General features: G+C 38.7%; 1 protein-coding gene across 5 annotated transcripts in view; it reads right to left on the bottom strand.

Annotated features, from left to right (window-relative positions):
- Positions 1-20,665, bottom strand: part of DCAF5 (DDB1 and CUL4 associated factor 5) — a 76,699-nt gene that overhangs the window by 30,410 nt on the left and 25,624 nt on the right. For all 5 annotated transcript variants that reach the window (XM_051621598.1, XM_051621602.1, XM_051621601.1 and 2 more), the window contains exon 6: positions 5,080-5,293. In XM_051621598.1, coding sequence (XP_051477558.1) covers positions 5,080-5,293 — 214 coding nt within the window. The remainder of the gene's footprint in view (positions 1-5,079; positions 5,294-20,665) is intronic.

Genomic DNA, 20,665 nt, shown 5'->3' with positions numbered 1-20,665 from the left:
CTTATAAGCAGCCAGCTCTGTGTGGGGCAGTTTTAAATGCTTGCAGAAGCATCATCAGGAACAATCCATCAATATTTTTACAGCTGCCTTTTTGCCATGCAGAAAGGCCATAACAATAATTTTATTGATGAACAAAAGCAACTTAGAAACCCTTATTGTGGATTTCAGCAGCAGGAAAAATATTCCTATTACGTTCCAAAGAAAGCAACAAGTTTATCGGAGCGTATGAAGGGGACTCTTCTGTACACAGCTGAAACTGCATGTACCCCAACTGCTCTCTTTTGTTTTCTTCAGCCATCTGTTATTTACATTTTCCAAACACACATTAAATCAAATATTCCATTAGTCAAAATCCTGCAGAAGTCAGTGTTACTTTTCCAGTATCTAGACAAGGCCTAGTTTTAGCAGCTCAACAAGAAACACTGTCCACACAGCACTCACTGGGTGTTAGTTACCTTTAGCAGTGCATTCCTGCTCACTCTGCCTTCCCTTCCCACTCACCAGTCTGGCAAGGGATGCTACTAAACTGCAGATCTACTGTGATGCACCTATGAGGGACATGAAACCTATAAACATCACATTTATCTTTTGAGACAGGGTTCCACTCCACCAGAATTTAGCTTCAGTAGGGTTCCCTTTGGGCTCACGTTTCACTGTCCATAGATCTAAAAACCTCCCTTATGGGCTTACAGAATGCAGAAGACAAGGTGGACAAGAAATGGAGCAGGTGGGATTCCCCAAGGAACAGGGAAAAGGTGATCAAAATAAGAACGGCTAAAGAAAACTTGCAACCCCTTCTATCAAGACCCTAACTCTGAAAAATATATTTTCAGTACAACCCTCCCATGTTAATTACCAAAAGTTGTAGGGAAGAAACAACTAAATTCCATAGCCAGATAAATTACTCATGTACGTATTTTATATGTTTGCAATGTTATCTATCTGGCTGGGATTTAAACTGCCATTAAAGTCAAAACCGAAATGCAACCTCACCAGTAATTCTTGGAAGAAGTCAATTTAACAGAGCAAGACATCGATTTTCTTTTTATCCAAGCACAACATACTTGCACTCTTGAGTGCTTTTCACATATTACAGAATACTGACTGCAGTCAGCTACTGTTCTTTAAAAATTCTTCTATGCACAGGAAACTCAGAATATCTTCATTAGAAGAAACATTCCCCATCTTCTTTTTGTTTTTTAAAGCTAAACATTAGTAATTAGTATTTCCTGAGATAAATGGCCTTTGAGTTAAAAGAACACAGAAGAAAAGTTCTGTTTCTTTAAGAAGGCAATGCACAACCATGTAAGACCCCTAGAACCTATACAGCTAATCCTGTTCTTTGAAGGGTTACATTAATGTAGTAATTCTGTCCTGTTAAAAACTAAGTTATCCCTAACCAGGACTATTTAGCACAAAGACTTCAGCATAATGAAGGCTGTAACTTTATAGGGAGTTGGAGCAGTCTGCAGTACTGTGAGTGGTGCATTCCTGAAACTCTCCTATACCAATGTAATGTTAACAGAAAAGGCTGAGTGGTGATGTAATGTCTGAGGGCATGCCAGAGTCAAGACGCTTTTTGTTTGATTCACAGGGTACAAGTTATTTCTCCCCACCCCCATCTTTTTGTGCTTGTATTTACTATTGTTCTTGTATTTACTATTTGCTGGTTTTCAAATTAGGTTCACAAGGACTAAGACAATAATCCCTTTAGAGGAAAACAACAGTTTGCAAGGACACAAAAAGAAACAAAGCTCTTCATCTTCCAAGATTCTTGTCACTTAGCTTGTGCTACAATCCACACACTCAAAATACCTGCAACAACTCAAAACTATCTAAGCATGATAATGATAATAATAATGATCATGATTTGGGTTAACAGGTGAATCTTTCTGAGCTTTAATTCTCAAGGCATTAATGGTATTTTATTCCTTGACAAGAGGTCTCAATCTACTTGCATCCCAGATACTCCACTACTCCAGACCACTGCACACCTACTGGTGGCAGGATCTCTCCTCTAGAGTGACAAGTCAAGAGTTCTGGATACAAGACCTGTTGAATACCTGTCACACTCTATGGGCACTAAAATGACAATACTGAGAAAAGATTAGTATACAGAGCCTAACTGCCATCAACTGACAAACCAATAAAACTCTTCCCAAACTAGGAGTCTGTGTTTCATTTGTGCAAAGAAATTGTAATAATTTAACACACATAGTTTGTCAAAGTAAGCATAAAACAATTGATCATTATGGGAACTTAAGTACTTAATTTCCTAAATTTCTCGCAAAGAGAGGTCCTGAATTACGTACTTGCAGCTCAGAATCTGTTCATTTTTGCCGTACTAGAATCCAACAGCTCCATATGGAACATGGAGTTATTTACCTTCTCTGTAGATTTTCACCATGTTACAGCAAACTAAGATACTAACAGTTGTGGGTTATTAAACAGGAAAACTTCCTGTGAGTAAACCTTTTTTCATGTACAAACTTCATAGACAGACTAGCAACGGCTGCAGTTCTGTCAAAAGCTGAGTCTCACAGCATGGAATGGCCATGTCTCCATCTCTCACCCACACTCTGATCCCTTCCTTATACTGTACTCAAATGCTTGCCAGCACACTCTGACTGTCTACATAAGTCATTAACCTAGGAAAAAGAAGAAAATACTTCTGCCAGGTTGGGAAGTTGCATCAGTGAAAGGTCTTGCATCACCTCTGCTGGGTAAGATAGATCTCCCCCTTTCAGCAGTTCATTTTTTTCCCTCTGCAACTGCATTCTAGTCACTGATGAGTTAAGGATATCCCTTTCTTGTTAGGGTTAAAATAGAGGATCAAAATGCAACTTGATCAGAGGAACTAACTGTACAGACAACACAATTTTTGAATACAGGAAAGTCACATTTTTAAATTACTAGGCTCTGTGTGAAGCACTAAAACTTAACTATTTAAGATAGTTCAAGACAGAAAAAAAGACTGAGCCTTCAGTTTAATAAAGATGAAAAGAAAAACTGAACACAGAGAAAATAAGGGGTGCAATGAGAGAAAAATTGCTAGAAGCCTCCCTACCACAAGTGCCACTCATTATTTGAACACAACTTGCTTATCCTTAGATCCCTTTCAATAAGCCTTAGCCCACACTAAGTTTTGATCCTACAAGAGCACATAAGCAAGGAATTCTATGCAGCTCACTCTGCATGGATCTCAAATGGAAGACATTCTTTATTAAGGCAAAGGACAGCAATATTAAATGATAAAGGGGACTGGAACCAGACTGAATTTGAAACAGATTTCTTCGGTGAGTTCAGGTTCCTGGGGGGAGTCTTGTATGCATTATTTTATACCCACAAAATTCACCAAAAAGCAAAAGCACGCTAGTTGTATAGAAGGGCAAAACTCAAAAAGCATTGTAATTTTTTATTCATCTCAGGTATCTTAAAATAGGTTCCAACTCCAGCCTTCTTTACTAGATACACCTGGAATTGGAATTGCATTCTCTGTAAAAGGCAGTCCCTAAGGACTATCTATAGTGTTAACAATCTTAGTCAGCTGAATTTGAGCATTAACAGACAGTTTCAGACATACAGAGCTGGACCACCCTGGCATTTTCTGCAACTTCATTACATTTTTTCCTTTCAGCTAGAAGATGGGTACGAGCAAGTACCTAGATTTCACATGCCACATCTCTCTAATATTCCATCTTCATCTTTCCTTTTAGCTTCTTACAGCATTAATATGGGGATATAAATGTCTTTTGTTCTGATTTCCCACTTGGTAGTTGCATTATGTGCTGCTACTTACCTGAACAGAAAATCCATCAAGCCAAAAAGAGTATCAGGCTTTTTAAAAATGCAGGCTTCTGAACAACCACATCAACCTGACACAGAACAGCCACATTCTTTCCATTAAAATAACACCACGCCCATAAGAAAACAGCTCAGAGAGCAAAACAAGACACTAAAGCTTTTATCTAGATCTTCAGTAACAAATGAGAAGCTGAACTGTATGTCAGAGTGTACACAGGTCTGCTCTGACTTCCAGAGAAGAAAGGAGAGTATCATCTTTAGGCTGACTAAATAATGGATCACAAAACATGAGCAATTTTCTTCTTAAACAATACATGTGCATGCCCATTCTTTATAGTAAGCCACATGTTTTAAGATGGTTTAATTATTGCATTTTCATACTCCTTCAGCCAAAAACTATGTAAAACTCAAACACTGCTCAAGTTCAGTGATGTATTCCTAGCAATCTTCAAGAAGCTCAACTCTGCCTCCTGCAGCAGAAGCATCAATACAACTAGTGACCAAATTCTAACTCTGGAAATTTTACTCAAGACAGCAAAGAAATTTTCAAATCTTAGTTTTGTACTATTGTGGCTTGAAAAAAAACAGTATTTTTTTTCCTTAAACAGCATTACTGGTTACTAAATACAGGTGTCCAAAGACAATATCCAGCTCCAGAACCATAAAAATCTGCTGTTAGTCACTTAATGGGTGACGTATTTCTTTGTCATTAGCAGTAGGGACAAAGTCCTGCCCTCAGTGAAGCAATGAACTATTCTATCCTAGTTTCCATCCTCACCATCACCACTTAACAGAATACTGAACTATAAAGACCTATAACCTGAACCAGTAGAATAGTATTAAAGGAGAAACATTACAACTTGAAGTAAGAATGAATAACTATAAAACCACAGTATTTATGTTTTGTGGGATTGCTTCTACTGCAGTCAGTAGCAATACTGAAATTAAAGGAAGATGCTTCCTTATCCAGATAATATCGTTTACTCCTAAGTCTAAAGTCATATTAACAGAACCTAAAAAGCTTCTGCAAATATTTTTCTTGTGACTATCACTTTCTAGCTATTACATCACATCCAACATCAGGTAGAATTTATCTCATGCTTTAATAGATGTTTTTCATCTCTCACAGCCTACGTTGCAAAACAGTTCTGAAGTAAGCTTCCACATGTCCTGACTCCTGTTCTCTCCTGAATCAGAAAAAAAACAACTTACAGAGGTGTTCTCAAACATTCATGGAAACTCTGGAGACTCAGGACAGCATTGCTTGCTTATTACCTGATCACGATCACCTGCAAAACAGCAGCTTTTCATGGTACATGAGTTGAAGTACCCTTGGTTGTCAAACTGGAAGACAGGCAAGCGGCAGTGGATGTCATAGAGGACTGGGGGAAGGCGACGACGCAGCGCCAGCAGCTGGGTCCCATTGCTGTTGAACCGGACGCTCATGGCACTCTGAAGGGAGAGATTCCCACCATAGCGGAGCAGTGAACTGAGAAAAGACAGAGGAAACAAGTGAGATGGGCCACATGTAAGAACTGAACTAGTTAAAGACAGAACTCTTATTTTTGACCTGAGCAATTTCAAACAAACAAGCTCAGTAAGCTATAATCTAATTTAGATTCTGCTTCAAAGTATCAATTCCTGAACAAATTTGATTGAAAACCCAAATGACAAACTATCAAAATGCTAAGACAATAAAGTCTTCAGAAGAATTAAGATGGCAAGTAGTTTTGTTAATTACAACTACATTTCCTGCACAGGAGCAAAGTCTCAGAATAGGCTGTTCTTGTACTTCTGACACGACTTCATTTGAGACTGACCCTACCAGCTTTCAGCTCTTTTTGTTCAGCTGGTGCCTGAATCCAGCCAGCCCAAACTTTTTTTCCTCTGCTCTGGCACTGGATGGCACTTTCTCTGATTATAGATCCTCTGACCATTATCTCACTTCTGTTTAATTTACATTTCTACAGGGCATCTAAGGATGTTTGAACTCTACAATCAGTTGCAGCTGTTGTAAATAAAGGGTCATCTTATTAAAAAGTTATTGTAAGAAATCCTAAAATAAGTCACTTAGCTAATCTCAAACTTGCTTAAATATAAAAAAATTGCTAAGTAGGCAAGACCAATTGTTACCACATGTTACCACATTACACTATTACCTAAAACTCTCACATGGTTGAATTAGCTAGCTTCCTTGTCCCATAAAAGGCTGCATGACCAGAGCTGGAGTATTTGTCTCAGTCTTTATTGACATACACATGACAAAAAACAAGGGTCACAAGTTTCCAGGCCCTGTCTCTAAACCAGTAACAGAATATGGAATTTGCTCCTCCCATGAACCTAAAGATAATCAAAGCATACCTGAAATTCAACTTGCATTGTATGGGCTTTGTTTTTTTTTCAAAGCCTTAATTCAAAGCCTGTACTTGAAATGATCATGTGTATGGAATGGGAAACAGAGAAGGAAGACATCCCTTTTCTGTTCAGTGATCACTGAAACCTTCTTAAGCAGTACCAGAAAGCAACCTTTCATTAACAGGTTTTGAGCAATCCCCATCAAATCTTGGTATGAGCTGTGACTTTTATGCACCTTCTAGCCCAGACAAGGCATGCCAGCACACAACTGGCAGATTCTAGAGGAAAGCTCATGAGTAGCTTTTAACACGTTATACTTTCTGATGTAGCCCTCTGCCCCTGCATTTGTGAAAAATGAGTCACTCCACATGGATGGGAAGCCACATTCCACGCAGGCTGAAGCATGCATCATTACATGAGATACTGTAAAGGTAAAAAACTATTGTTCTTAAGCTAGAGTTTAACAGAACCAACAACAAAATAGAAGATTCCACATGACTGCACTAGAAATACACTGCTCTCACACATGAACACTGTGAACAGAACAGGCAATGCCAGGGTGTCACACAGGAACCAGAAGTTACATTTTCAAAGCCAACTAGAAAGAGCTTCAAGCTGGGCACCAAAACTTCTGAAAAGCTGTATCAACATGAAGAGTCCTGCTCTCTCATTTGTGGGCATTCTCCTCCACCTACAAAGCCACTGAGCTTCTCTTAATAGTATTTATGGTTTTTAATAAAAATACAAGAAAATTTAATACTAGAAACTGCAACCTTAGAGACAGGGAATCCCCCTCAACAGCCCTAGTATCTGTTCATCAACACCGAAGAGCACTGAGCAAGCTCAAAATACTCAATCAGGCATTAAAAAAAAAAAGCACACCAAAAAAATATCCCAAAACACTGACAACTTTCCCCCTCCTCCTCTCGTAATAAGTTTGTGTAAGCCAGAATTTCTTTCTATGTAAGTTTCCACTTACTGCTAACTTCAGCAAATGCAGTTAGAAGAGACTTAACTGAAAATTACTAGAAAGAAAATTAGTTCTGTCCTTCCTCAAACCAAAACCCAACCAAAATCCTAATCAAAATAACATGCACAAGAAACAAACCCAAACTTTTCTGGCTATGAAGGGCCAATTTTTCTACAAAAATATTCAAGTTCTCCACCATGGATAAGAACACTGCAACATACAACCAGATTTATTGTCAAAGTGTACCACCACTGTACCGAAACTGAGCCCGTCTCCTCATTACCAGTCCTCCTCAACCTAAACCACAACCTGGAATTCTCTCATGCCTGCAAGAAAGCAAGCCTACCAGATGCCCCATCCTTTCAACTCTTCAAGCAAAGTTTCCATAGTTACTATTATTATGCCCTGCCTGAATTTTTTTGAAATTATATTTTATAGTAACAGTAGTGTAATATTAACCTAGCTTCCATTCTACTTACAGATGTTTTCATTAAGCTCCTATAGCAAAGCCATCAAGGAAAACACCTCTTGAATTCTGTATTGTGCTTCAGTAACTTTAGTGTAACAAAGCTCTAAAAGAGTATTTTCCTTCAGAAATTAAATGAAGCAAGAAAAACTAGAACTTCAGAAATTATGATCAGATACACAAAGAAGTCTAGAATGAAGGAGCTGAACAGTTAAGACCCCAAAAGATCCACAGCTTTGCCTACCACAAACTCTCACCCTGCACAATTTAGCCACACCTGTAATGGATATACAGTCTGTGCTGCAGTTCCTTGAACATTTGGCTCAAAGGAAAAAGAATACAAACAAACCCAAACCCAAACAAAACCCCAAAACCTAAATCGCACACTAATAAAAAAGGTAGTGGGTTAAGTTTGACTGACAGAGAAAGAAATGCTAAAACAGCCATTTACCATTCATATGAAGAGCAACATGCTGATGACTTTCCCCACTTGCCTCAATTCTGTCCCAAAAAATCAGACTCTATAGGTTCCAAGCGTAGGATGCTGCTGAAGTAATCACAATACAATGGTTTTCTGTCTTCCCCACCCTGATGTGTCCTGCTTGCTTCCTCTCTGCCTCTTTGAAAGACTGGTTGAACTAAGTGCAGTGCTTTCCATTAATAAGCTATGAAAAGAAGTGGGGATGAAGAGAGACGAGCTGACACTAAAAACCCCCCAAACATCCATTTCCTGACCCAAACAGAGAAGAAATATTTGCTCTCTCTCTACTCCTACAAGAGAATGTCTGAGAGATATGGTCAGAAATATGATGGAGGAAGGGGGAAGGTATGGAGGGAGTGCAGCTCACAGCTCTATCTTGGTGGAAAAGCTAAGAACCTGGCTCACAAACAATGGACATAAAGGATTTGAGGAAACTGTCTTCCACTGACTCCGACCGCAGGCAGTACACAAGGTAGCACTGAGAAACCCCAAGACTTCAGTATTTCCCATTATAAAATTTAGTTGATTATAGAACCATGTTGGCTTTAGGAAAAACAAACCAGTAATTGCCTGATATGTCTTCTACAGCATTCCATCTCAATCAAAATTGCAGGAAAAAAGCAGTCATCTATCTCCAAGAAAGAAGCTGGGGGAAGTTATGTTATTCTTCACAATAATAAACCAGTACTAATACTCATTAGTACTAAAGAGGATGTCTGAATCAAGTAGCTCTAAGAACTTCTGATTAATCAGAACCAAATCTTTTGCTTGCTTTCATTTTTTTGGAGTGGGGAGGGAATATGAAGAGCTGTGTTTAAGCACGTTCAATGTTCAAATTACTATCTCCACTTTACCGGTTGCATGATAGTTCTGTTCTGTACCTTTAGTCAGTGCTACTTTTGGATTTTTCACACAGGATTATGTGGGGCATTGTAGATATGCTTGGACATGTTGCTCATGTTAGAACTGCCACTTCTGCCTGCTCCTTAGTGCATGCTTCAGCAAGGGAATTCCAGAGGCAACACCTTCTTGCAGTTGCTAAAAAGCCTACTGATGCATCAAACTAATACACTCTGCTTAAAGATACATGACAGCTAGAGAGAAATCTGAAAATAATCCTAAAAGGGCATCTCTAAACAAGATGGATGCCTTTTCTGCCAGAAGCATTACCTTTAAGAATCCAGACCCAGACTACTCTGGGATTTAGTCCATTTCCAAATTTGGCTCACCCAGGCAGCTGTGAAATGCTGATGTTGCCTAGCAGTTCTGGAAGCAATATAGAGACACATACACTTCTGAGTTTTCTAAAAAAGTAATCTTGTACTATTAAGAGAAATATTTACTGCACAGACAGGACATTACAATCCAAACACACATGCTGGAGCTAGAGGAGGGCTGAGGAGGGCAAGAATGGACAGTTATGTGCAATACAGTCATTTCCGTAGCTGGATATGCTCCACACAGGCAGCACTCAAGTGTTAACTAAATACCAGCTCAGCCAAACAATGGAAGGCTTTCAATCCACGAGTAGCACCACTAACGTAAATAAATCCATTTCTACTGGCAGCTAGTGGGGTGAGGGAAGCAGTCTCACTGCACTCAGAATTTTCAGAAAGTCTGTACCTGAAACAAGCATTTACATCTCCTCTGTTCTCCCTTTTTTGAAACAAAGAAGTTGTTTCACTCTTTTCTGAAAAGCTGTCTGCCTGAGCCGTAACATAAGCTTAACCCAGGCCATTCAAAAGTTAGTTTGGCAACAGACACTGGCCATTAAAACTGAGAGAAGATTAGTGTCTTGGTAGAAATAAAATAGAAGCAGCATACACGAGAGCATTAAATAGAACCATTAAATAAAACCTTTGAATAGCTTCTCTTGATAAGCTACAAAACCTGACAACAATCTGCAGTACAGACACTGTCCGTGGGAAATTATTGTCATTTAAGAGGGAGAAGGAAGGAAGGGAGAAAGTCTTGATATCATGAACAGCAGTGTGTGCAACTAACTTAATGAAAGAATGACCTTAAAAGGAAAAAATGAATTGAATGCTTGTAACTAATACACACCATTGCATACAACTGTGTTTGTCAGCATTTCTGTAACCACAAAATTGAGGAACTTCTAACTGTGCAAAAAGAACTGGAATGAAACTTGGCAAACAGAATCTTGGCCTGCGAAACTGCAGAAAGGTTTGGGGTTTTATTTGGAAGAAAGTTATTTTGTGTGTGTAAAAACATACACAATTCTTATTTTGTCTGAAGTAAACACTTAGAGCCAAATTAACTGACGATAGAAAGCAAGTACAACATCAATTAAGATACATACTTTTTTTTTTTTTTTTAAATAGATTACAAGTGTCACAGAAATCTCAAGGCAGTTTCTTTGAAAAACAGCAAAGTCAAGCCAAAGCATAGGGAGTTTCTCTGCACATATTTAGAAGTGTTAACAAATGTGAGGAAGTCAGCATCTTAAGATTAAAAAGGTACACATGCCAGAGTCAGGATTTTATTATTTCTCAGTAACCTGATCTTTTTTCTAAATTCTGCCATCATCTTTACAAAAACTCTCTTCAAGAACTACATTCCTCAGAATCCTTAACAGGTTGTTTGGACTTTAAATAATAACCAAATAAAATAAAGGCTGTATATTGTCAGCAAAACTAAACACCTTTGTTTTCTTTCAAAAAGAACATACAAGTAAAATCAACTGCAGCCAGCAAGACTGGAAAAGTAGGAAGCTTAGGGTGAAGATTCTGCATGTTCAAGAACGTGTCATTCCTTCTTTTTACTGTCAGGGTCAGGAACATGAAAATTAGTATAAAACTGAATCCCCCATAATTAACAAACTTTCACACATGACAAGCTCTGAGGTGAACAGAAGCTTAACCTTTCCTTCCAAGCCAGAAAGGCGATAATATATATATTTTTTTTTTTCTTCATAAGAGAGATTCTTATCTGATAACTGACTTTAGAATCTGGAGCCTTAAAAATGTAAAACATCACAAGGTTTATATACCCAGAGAAGCCTGATCTCATAACAGGAAAGACTTATGTGGTTTGGCCCTTATGATCTAATTGAATCGCTGAACACTAATATTCCTTCACCAGTGATCACAGGCAGTACTCCAGAAAGCATTGTTCATTCACAAGAAAAATATTACAAAATTTCAGTATTTAGAGGAAGATTAAATGAGCAGAGGCATAAAGTATACTAAATTATCCCCCTCACCTGTTTTATTTTTATCCTTTTAAAGATTTAAGGGTTACCTCTGCCATTACAGTGATTTAACAGCAGCAAATAACAACAAAACTCTTATTTGTTTCCATGCATTGCATCCTCTCCTCCAGCTCTATCCAAGGTTTGTTTTGGTCTTACTACAGACCTGTTCCCAAACATTATCACTGTCCTCAGCTTGCCTTCAGAACAAATTTGAGTCAGCAGGCACAAGAGTGTCCTACTCTCACTCTGCTTGAATCATTCAGATGTTACTGTAACTTAAGTAATAAATGAGATCTAGGAGACAGTAAAATAGTTTTGCAGGATAAAAAAACATTTAGCCAGATTAAAAGAAAGTAGAGAATACAAATAAAGAGCAACTGTGCTGCAGGCACAAGCAAAGCAAGCTAAATCACTTGATTATTTTCATTCTTTTCCAATCCCTAAATTCTACAGTGTCCACTATTCAGCCTGTTCGGAAATGTAGGATGGAGTATAGACTGTGAGAGAGAACACTGCTCAGCTCAATCCAGCAAAACACAAAGGCGTAGGTTTCACCAGATAACCAGTGAAAATGTAAATGGAGCCAGACATGGCATGGGAAGATGACCTTTTAGGCTCAAATGAAGGAACTGTAGCTGTTTCCAAAACCAAGCACACACCAAAGTCAGTATAAGACAAAGAACACAGATACCAGAAAATGCTACCTGAATCCAAGTGTAAAAGTTGGTAATTCCTCCTGAAGAGCAAATCCATTTTCACACCTTAGTGTCTATGCAAAAGCAGTCACACATACTGCAGTCCTCACAAAGCCTTTTTTCCTACATATATTTCTGTCCTGCTGTTCTTGCACTGCATTAGGAAAGCTGAGTAACATCAGTCAGATTTCTTCTGTCATCCAGGAATAGATACAGTCACCCCTCCTCTTTTCTCTAGCAAAGCCGCATTAATTTTTAATTTACCAAAGCTAGAAAAGCTGAAATTAAAGAGCAGCAACAAGAAAGAAGGCTTTTCTTTTGGCACGATATAGATTCTTTTGCACCGACATAAATGAGGGGTTGACCTGCTAGAAAGCAGTCCCATGGAGAAGGACCTTGGGGTCCTGGTGGACAACAAGTTATCCATGGGACAGCAATGTGCCCTTGTGGCCAAGAGAGCTAATAGTACCTTGGGATGTATAAAGAACAGTGTGGCCAGCAGGTCAAGGGAGGTTCTCCTCCCCCTCTGCCCTCGTAAGACCACATCTGGAGTATTGTGTCCAGTTCTGGGAAGGACAGTTCAAGAGGGACAGGGATTTGCTGGAAAGAGTCCAACAGTGAGCTACGAGGATGATTAAGGGACTGGAACATCTGTCATATGAGGAAAGGCTGAGGGACCTAGGGATGTTTAGTCTTGAGAAGGGAAGACTAACTGGAGACTTTATTAATGTTTATAAATATCTGAAGCGTGGATGTCAAGAATGGGCCAATCTCTTTTCAGTGGTGCCCTGTGACAGGACAAGGGGAACTGGCACCAAGATGCAATACAGGAAGTCCCACCTCAATAAGAGGAAAAAATTCTTTACTGTGAGGGTGACAGAGCACTGGAACAGGCTGCTCAGAGAGGTTGTGGAGACTTCTTTGTTGGAGTCTTTCAAGACCCGTCTAGATGCTTTCATTTGTGATCTGCCCTAGCTGTTCCTGCTGCAGCAGGGGGGTTGGACTCAATCTCCAGAGGTTCCTTCCAACCCCTATGATTCTATGAGAAGTAGTGAGATCCAAGATGCTCTGCAGAAGCACATTCCAGTCTTCAGTCAGTAAGCTTCTGCCTCTAATAGGTAGAAGATTAATAAAAATTATCATGTAAAGCTAACTCAATGCAACTGCACACACAATTTTGGTCTCAAAGTTGGTTCCATCACATTTTCCCAAGGACTAATGTTTAAAAGACTTCCTCCCTTGTTTTATAATAGGGGTGAACTGATATCTCAGATGTTCTCCCAGTAAATGCCCTAAGAGGATGTCTCCCTTGTATCTAGTTACCAACATTTTAAAATTATTATTTTTTTTAATGAAAAAATGGTATCTCTTTTCATTCCTCATTTAATTCCCTCCTCACCGAAATGAGGTGATTAGGGCAAGGCTTATATGATCACAGACCTATTTCTTTAAGAAAGCAGGCTACAAAACCCCATTAAATCAGAGCTTCTTTTGAACAACAGATTACTATTTTATACTTTTAAAATTTGCATTGCCAAGACAATACTTTGCACTTTAAGTTCTTGCTTTAAAAAGACCTGTACGATAGAGAATTTCAAAGCTAACGAAAAGATTACGCATCATAAGGCTTTTGAAGCACGCAAAATTCCCATTTCTTGATACAGGAAAAACTGAGTGCAAGAGAGGGCAATCAACAGACCTATCCAACACTGTGAAACAAAACCAGGTTTTCTGACTTCTTGTTTACTGCATGAAGCTTCTTAGAAACTTAAAAATTATAAACCTGAACACCACAGTTGCTTCAAGGAGCACGCTGGATGCACTAGCTCAAAGTGCCTGGCTAGAGCCAAAGCAGGGCTAGTGTGGGGATGCCAACAGGTGTGAAAAAGTTTGATCTTAAAATAAAAAAGAAAAAGAAAACATGCATATGATGGAGGGCTAACTATCTGCAATGTGTCATTTTAACTGGATAGTGCTTTTTTAACTAATGAAGGTTTGAGAAAGCTACTAAATCAAGACTGAACAGAAGAACAGCCCTATCTGAAAATAACAAAAACTTAAAAGCCAAACTACTAACAATACACATTTTTATTATACAATTTGAACCTCAGTACTCCAAGAAACAGTTTGGTGTGTGATCAACAAATCTGGGGAGGCAAGCTGAAAGAAAAACATTTTCCTTTGGTCATTAATAAATAAATAAATAATAAAATTCAATGATCCTCAGTTTGCACATCAGTGAACTAACTTGAATACACTCCACTACAGGAAGGATATCAGCCTAAACATAGCAAAAGATAAGCCTAACCCTCTATCCCTGGGTAGGCTGAGAAGATCAGGCATAAAAAACAGGACTGCAACTGAAATGAAAAATCTGCACATCTAAAGCAGAAGCTAAGTGAGATAGGGTCCTTCCTATGGTACTGTTCTAGTTCATTCAGCAGTAAGGACAGGACATACAAGTGGAAACAACGAGACTGAGTAACTGCTTTGCACACTTGCATACCAGACAGTATTTGGAAGACTTGCACACTTGCTTAAGTATTTCTAGGCTACCTAGTAGTTGGTGCTCACACCAGCAACAGAAAAGGTAACTTCCTTCAGAGCAAAAAATACTAAGCAATAAATCCACCGATTTACATCTTCTGCAACTTTAGCACAGCATTTCTGTCTTTAAAAGGGAAAAAGAAAAGAAACTAAGAAGAAAACAAGAAACAACTGGCTTAAAGTGGCAACCACATAAAAGAAGTCCATATGCAGGAAAGTGTTCTTCCCAGCAGAAATACTACTTAAACCATCAGCAGGACTAAAGCCTTAAGGATATCCAATATCTCTCTGCTCAAAGTACTTACAGCTTATCTGTAAGTACTCCTCTTTTCTTCAGTGGCTCCCTACTAGAAAGGCAGAGATTACTACCTTAGATATTACTACCAAATTACTGCTTTGCAGTTACTAAGTAGTAACTGCAGTTACTACTTAGATTACTACCAAAATCACTTGATTTTGGCTAAACCATTGGCAAGCAGTTTGGAGATTTATTTATGGTCACAATGAGGAAAACAAAGCAAAAAATAAATAAATCCCAAAACGACCCCCCACCCAGATGCCATTACCATTCAAAAGTTCTTTAAACACTCCAAGATTTCCAGAAAGTAATAGTTCAATCCCCACGAACTTAAGCAACAATCAGCTCACTTTCTATGGCATTAAAAGAAACTTCATAAGAAATAATGAAAAACAAATAGCGGGGGGGGGAAATAAATCTAAGTTTAGATTCTGTGTTATTTGGGGAAAATATTTCAAGTTGAACCCAGTCAGGAGAGCTTCAAATTCTAGGTTGAGACACAAAGATCAATTGAACTGACTCAGTAGCAGAGAAGCAAAACAGATGAAGATGGTCATGCATGGGATGGTTTGCATTTTCTCAAGTGCAAGAAAAGACAAATGGTCATTTGAACTATTTGAGGTGGTGTTGTTGACCCATACTGGTGAGTGCCTAAATAGCACTTTAATTTAGGTAGGTTACAGTATAACAAATTTTATTACTCTAAACAATATAAAGTTAGTCAAGATTCACAACACATGGTTCAACTGGGAAGGCCAAGAAATTAACTGATAAGCTTGAGAATGAAAAAGTGGTTGCCAAGATGCACAGTTTTCCCGCCCTCCTTAATACAGCGCTCTGCCCAAAGCAGGACTGACAAAGGTCTCCAAACAGAAGCATGCAGCACACTTCTATTGCTCTGAAATAATTTAAACAGGCAGTTGTCAATTCAACTATGTAGACAACTCGTCCATCTCCAAGGGGTTGGGCAATCCCAAAGCACAGGCATAAGAAGTAATTAGAATCACAAGCTTCTTTCATTTACATACAGGGTCAAAATGCAAAATATCCACATATTATTCCTGCCATCCCACTACTGTAGACATCATGTAAGATCTTATAAAAAACCCATAGGAAAAAAAACATTTACAACCAAAGATGCTACTTTGAGAAAATTCTTGATCCACTAGTTCTAGCCTCTGAAGAGCCTTGAACTTCATTAAACTCGTTGTTAGAAGCAAACCCTGTGGTTAACCCTGAGACTAATAACCCCTGCAACACAACCATCAACAATATTGGATCCCACACTTGCACTTCCAGAAGTTCAGTATTTCAGCCAACATAACAGATGTCCTTGTAACACAGAACTAGGCAACAGCTATTCTTTAGAGTGACCTCAGGAAGGTAAGCAAAAAAGGATAAAACTCAGCACATGTATTTCTCAGAAAGTAACTGCTGCCTCTGTTATTATATGGTCTTTAAGGATCAAATACCCTGAAGGTATGAGCCTGGAAACTAAAACTGGCAACTGCTGGAGACCTAAATCTTATGGACTTGGACTTAGTTATGATGCTGGGTTTATGACCTTAGAATACCTTCTGCATCACCACAAGGGTTTTCTGAAGTCCTCTCTGTGCAACAGGCTATAAATATCACCTGTGGTACAGACAGAGCTGCAAATACTCATAATCGCCCTTTCCTCCCTTTTCCTTGCACTCCCACCTATCAACAAAAAAATCCCCATCAAAATAAACCATGCCTCTATTCAGAGGTAATACTTACACTTCTCTTATAAAGACGTTCTATCTGACATGCAACTAAGTAAACTGAAGAACCGTTCTTAAATTGCCTGTACTTCTGGCAGCTACCACTTCTATGTCAAAAGCAACACAGGACTTATGAGCCTGAAACCTAGCTTTTCCTACATGTCAGTATGTCAGTCTAATATAAACCAACTGCAAGCATCCTTAGATTATTCTGAATACAGAGATATTCCATACCTCTTGGTACAAAGAAGTCATGTAAGTACATACAGTGTTTTCCTCTTGCCATCAGACACCATTACATGATGCAGAAAGATCAAAGTCAGAAACAAAACTCATCAGGTCTTTAAAAGGCTGTGAATTAATTGAAAACAAGTGAAAGCATACAGCAGAGCAAACAGGAGCCAAGAACTAGATTTTCAGAAGTACTGAGTACCTAGGATTTCCAATAGATTTGGACCAGAAGCTATGCAGTCTGTATGTAGTTTTAAGAGCACAATGCTGCAAGTTGAACACCTGGTAATCAGCACTTGGGAGAAAAAGCTCTGTTCAAGACAAAGACTTTTGAGAATACACTGTCAGTTGGAGACAAACAGCACAGTACAGCCACATCCTTCAAAGTACTCCACACATTGGCAAGATCAACATACCCCAAAATCCATAAAGATGCTAAGAAGAGCCCTTCCTCAAGATCCCCCGGAATCTAATTAAATTACTACAAGGAAGAATTTTCCATCTCTACATTTTATTTACTATTTAACAAGCTAATCAGTAGGTGATTTACTGATATCTAACAACAGGTATTCCTCATTCTGAGCTTGGGAGTTCACTTCTTCTGAATTCTCAATGCAGGAGGCAAATTTGATATTATTTTGAAGTCTAATGAGAGAGACTTCTTAACTGGTGTTCTTTGAGACTCAAATTTTCATTTAATGTGAGTTTAAAATGTTTGCTTAAAAAGACTCTGAATTGCAGTTACTCCTCAACCAAGAAAAAGAAATCAAAATTGAGATGCTCCTATTTGGCTTTATCTGTAAAACTTTGATAGAAAACACTGAAATTGATACTCCTTTAACTTGGGGCTTATTATGATTTGCATGATCAAGTTAGCTTTTAAAATATGGCATAAGGTTTACAGTCACCAAAGGATACCAGCCTTGTCCTGGTGGTTAAGGGTTCCACTCATCGATGGGCTTTTTGAGTATATTGACTTAAACACAGACAGCACAGGCCTCCTGAACTTTTAGAAGAATCTTAAAGAGGTCTACGGCATACCAACAATTTTACCTCATGCATAGGTTGACTCCAGTACTTGAGTTCTGGGGACAAGAGTGTTTCCAGAACTCAATACTCAAGACTGGTGTCCTGGAACGCTATGCTGTTCTGCTGGAACAAAAATGTCAAGTGCCAAGCAGAAACACTCTCTGCATACAGTTTATTCTCACGAAGCTAGCAACCTTGGAAGGTAAATCATCCTTAACTTTACTTCCATTTCTCTTCTTCTACTTTGTAAAAAGCCACCAGAAGTGCTTGTAAGGAACACGCTGATGAGACAAAAATAGGGAAGGTTAGTGTAGCAAAAGAAACGCAAGCAAGTAAAACAGTAATGCCGCAAACAGCTGAAAGTAAGAATTTACTGTTACTCAAATGAGGAAGGGTCTTGCTTCCTTCTTATTTTCTGTTCTCAACCTTACAGGCCTCCCTGCCTCTTCTCTGTCACGTATGTTAGTCACTGGGCCCTCCCTGAAACCAGTTAAACTTGCTAGGCCGTAAGAAAGCTACAAAACTTTTCCAGGTTAGTTTTCTAACTTCTGAGCATGATGAGTTGGCTCAGAAAACCAGGTCAACGACAGAATTAGTGCAATGGACATTGCAGGAATGAGGGCCTGGGAATCTGTAGATCCACAAAAATGCTTTGAAATACACATTTCTGATACTGATCCAAGACTTCGCCCGACACAGACACACAAACAGATCCCTCTGTGTAAAAAGCAAGGGCTCAACACTCCCATCATAAGCAGAAAACATTTCTGCAAACAGCCATTTTGTAATAAGAAAACCACTTTAAAAGTAGTATGTGATGGTCGTTAATATAACAGGCCAATAATTGTTTTGATCTCAGAATCTTCCAGGTTAGTTGATGTAAGTGGGACAAGAGGGAACACAGGAAAAGAAATAATTAAAGGGGAAAATTTATTGGGGGAAAAAACCCACAAACTTTTGATTTCAGTAAAAAGGAGATGGGCATGGGGCTGTGTAAAAAAGGGGAAGAAAGGAGAACTGGAATGCCTAAAAACAGCTGGAGTTACTAAGCTGTTGCTTGCAATATATATATGTAAACTGACTTATTGAGTTGCCTCCAGTAATTCTGTTACAATACATATTTGCAATACATGTATTATTGCAAACAGTTTAAGACACACTGGCCTGTCTTTTTTGCTTTTCTTAACACAGGCACAGCTTCCAGTCCCCATCTACTGGTGTGAGTGCCTTACAACAGCCTCACTAATCAAGACCACATTTAAGCTTCTCAACGCAGTTTTTTAAAACGAAACAATACAGTTTGTTCCACTTTGACGTCCATCTGAAAGAACAGCAATACTCGCACATTCTCAAATTAGAAATGTAAGATTTCTAGAACCACTAGTCAACCTGTGATCTTATATGAGTTCTATTTCAACAATGCTTCATATGTTATTTTTGAGCAGCCAGCCCCACCACATTCATATCCTATTAGTATACTGAGGGAGAAGGGTGGTATCTCATTTAATTGCTGAATTAAATCTGAGACAGAGGAGATACCAAGCTGTGAATGAACTTTGAGAAAAAGCAAAATGAATTCAACTCTGTATCCTGACTCAGTCAGCAAGACTAATCAAATTATGACTATTTGAAGTGAGCTAAACTTTTCACAATTCAGAGCTGTGCAACTGTCTTGAAACTTCCCCAGGCCTGCCAAGAAATTCTGGCTTTTCAATTACCTACTTCATTGTAACAGCCAAGCATAAAGCACTTCCAGCTTCCCATCAGCAAGTTAACCACTTTCACAGTATATGAATAAAATCTACTCATAATCAGGACTTCTTCTCTAACCCTAAAAATATTTAACTTTTAATTTGTAGAGGTATTTAGTGTTGCCTGACTAAAGAAGCAGACAAAACCAGCTCTTCTGGCTAGAGTAATGTAACAGCAAACTAGAAGACAAATTCTCCTATAATTCAATTGGAGAAGAGCTGTGTCTTTTGGAGAAAAATATTCCCTTGTAAAATTCTCAGATTTTCCAGATAACTGAGTAGATGCAGCTCATTTGTTTCTGACAGGCAGTGGAATCCATATCTGAATTATTTAGCCTACTAGGATATCACCGCTCCATCCAGTCTTTTGAAAACGCAGGTATTAATTTAAAACTGCACAATTACCCATAGTACTCTGACTTCCATACAAGTTTAGAAGTTGACAGCAAATTGTCCCTGTTCTGACAGTGCAACATCAAGCTGAAAAAAGTTAAAGAAAAACTATCATATATCTCAACCTGAGGAGCCTCTGCTGATTAAAACCAGAAATTCAGCATTAAGCCCGATCCCTTTCAAATGAGTGAAGGCCAGGTGAATCCCATGACTTATCAAACCTCACCTCTTCCAGAGTATTACCACACCAGTTCTGATGGCCATAGCACATGTTATGTGATGGTATATTGACAGCTATAGTACTGCTACATGCCACAAACAGCTAGTCTTTGGAATTCCAGACTTTTACATTTGCTTTCTGGATTTTGCAGGGGAGCTGCACCAGGAATCCCCAGCACAGTGACTAGTTATGAAGCAAACCAACTAGTGGCTGCATCAGTTTAACTCTGCTTCCATCTGAGAACTGACAGAGAACAGGACAATAGCTGGGGTAAATGAGTTTATATGAAGTGTTATATTAGCAGCAAATTATTGACTACATGTAACCATTTCACCTTTCCCATATTGGAGAAGTGCTGCAGTCCTGCTTAGCCCACTGGAAGTTACTATTTTGGCAATACACAACAAACATCTAGAAGCATCTACACTTCTTTCCTTCTACCTATTCAACCCCTAATCAAAAC

Source organism: Apus apus, chromosome 5 (assembly GCF_020740795.1).
Source record: "Apus apus isolate bApuApu2 chromosome 5, bApuApu2.pri.cur, whole genome shotgun sequence".
NCBI classification, from domain to species: Eukaryota; Metazoa; Chordata; class Aves; order Apodiformes; family Apodidae; genus Apus; species Apus apus.
This window is presented reverse-complemented; position numbering and strand designations above follow the sequence as displayed.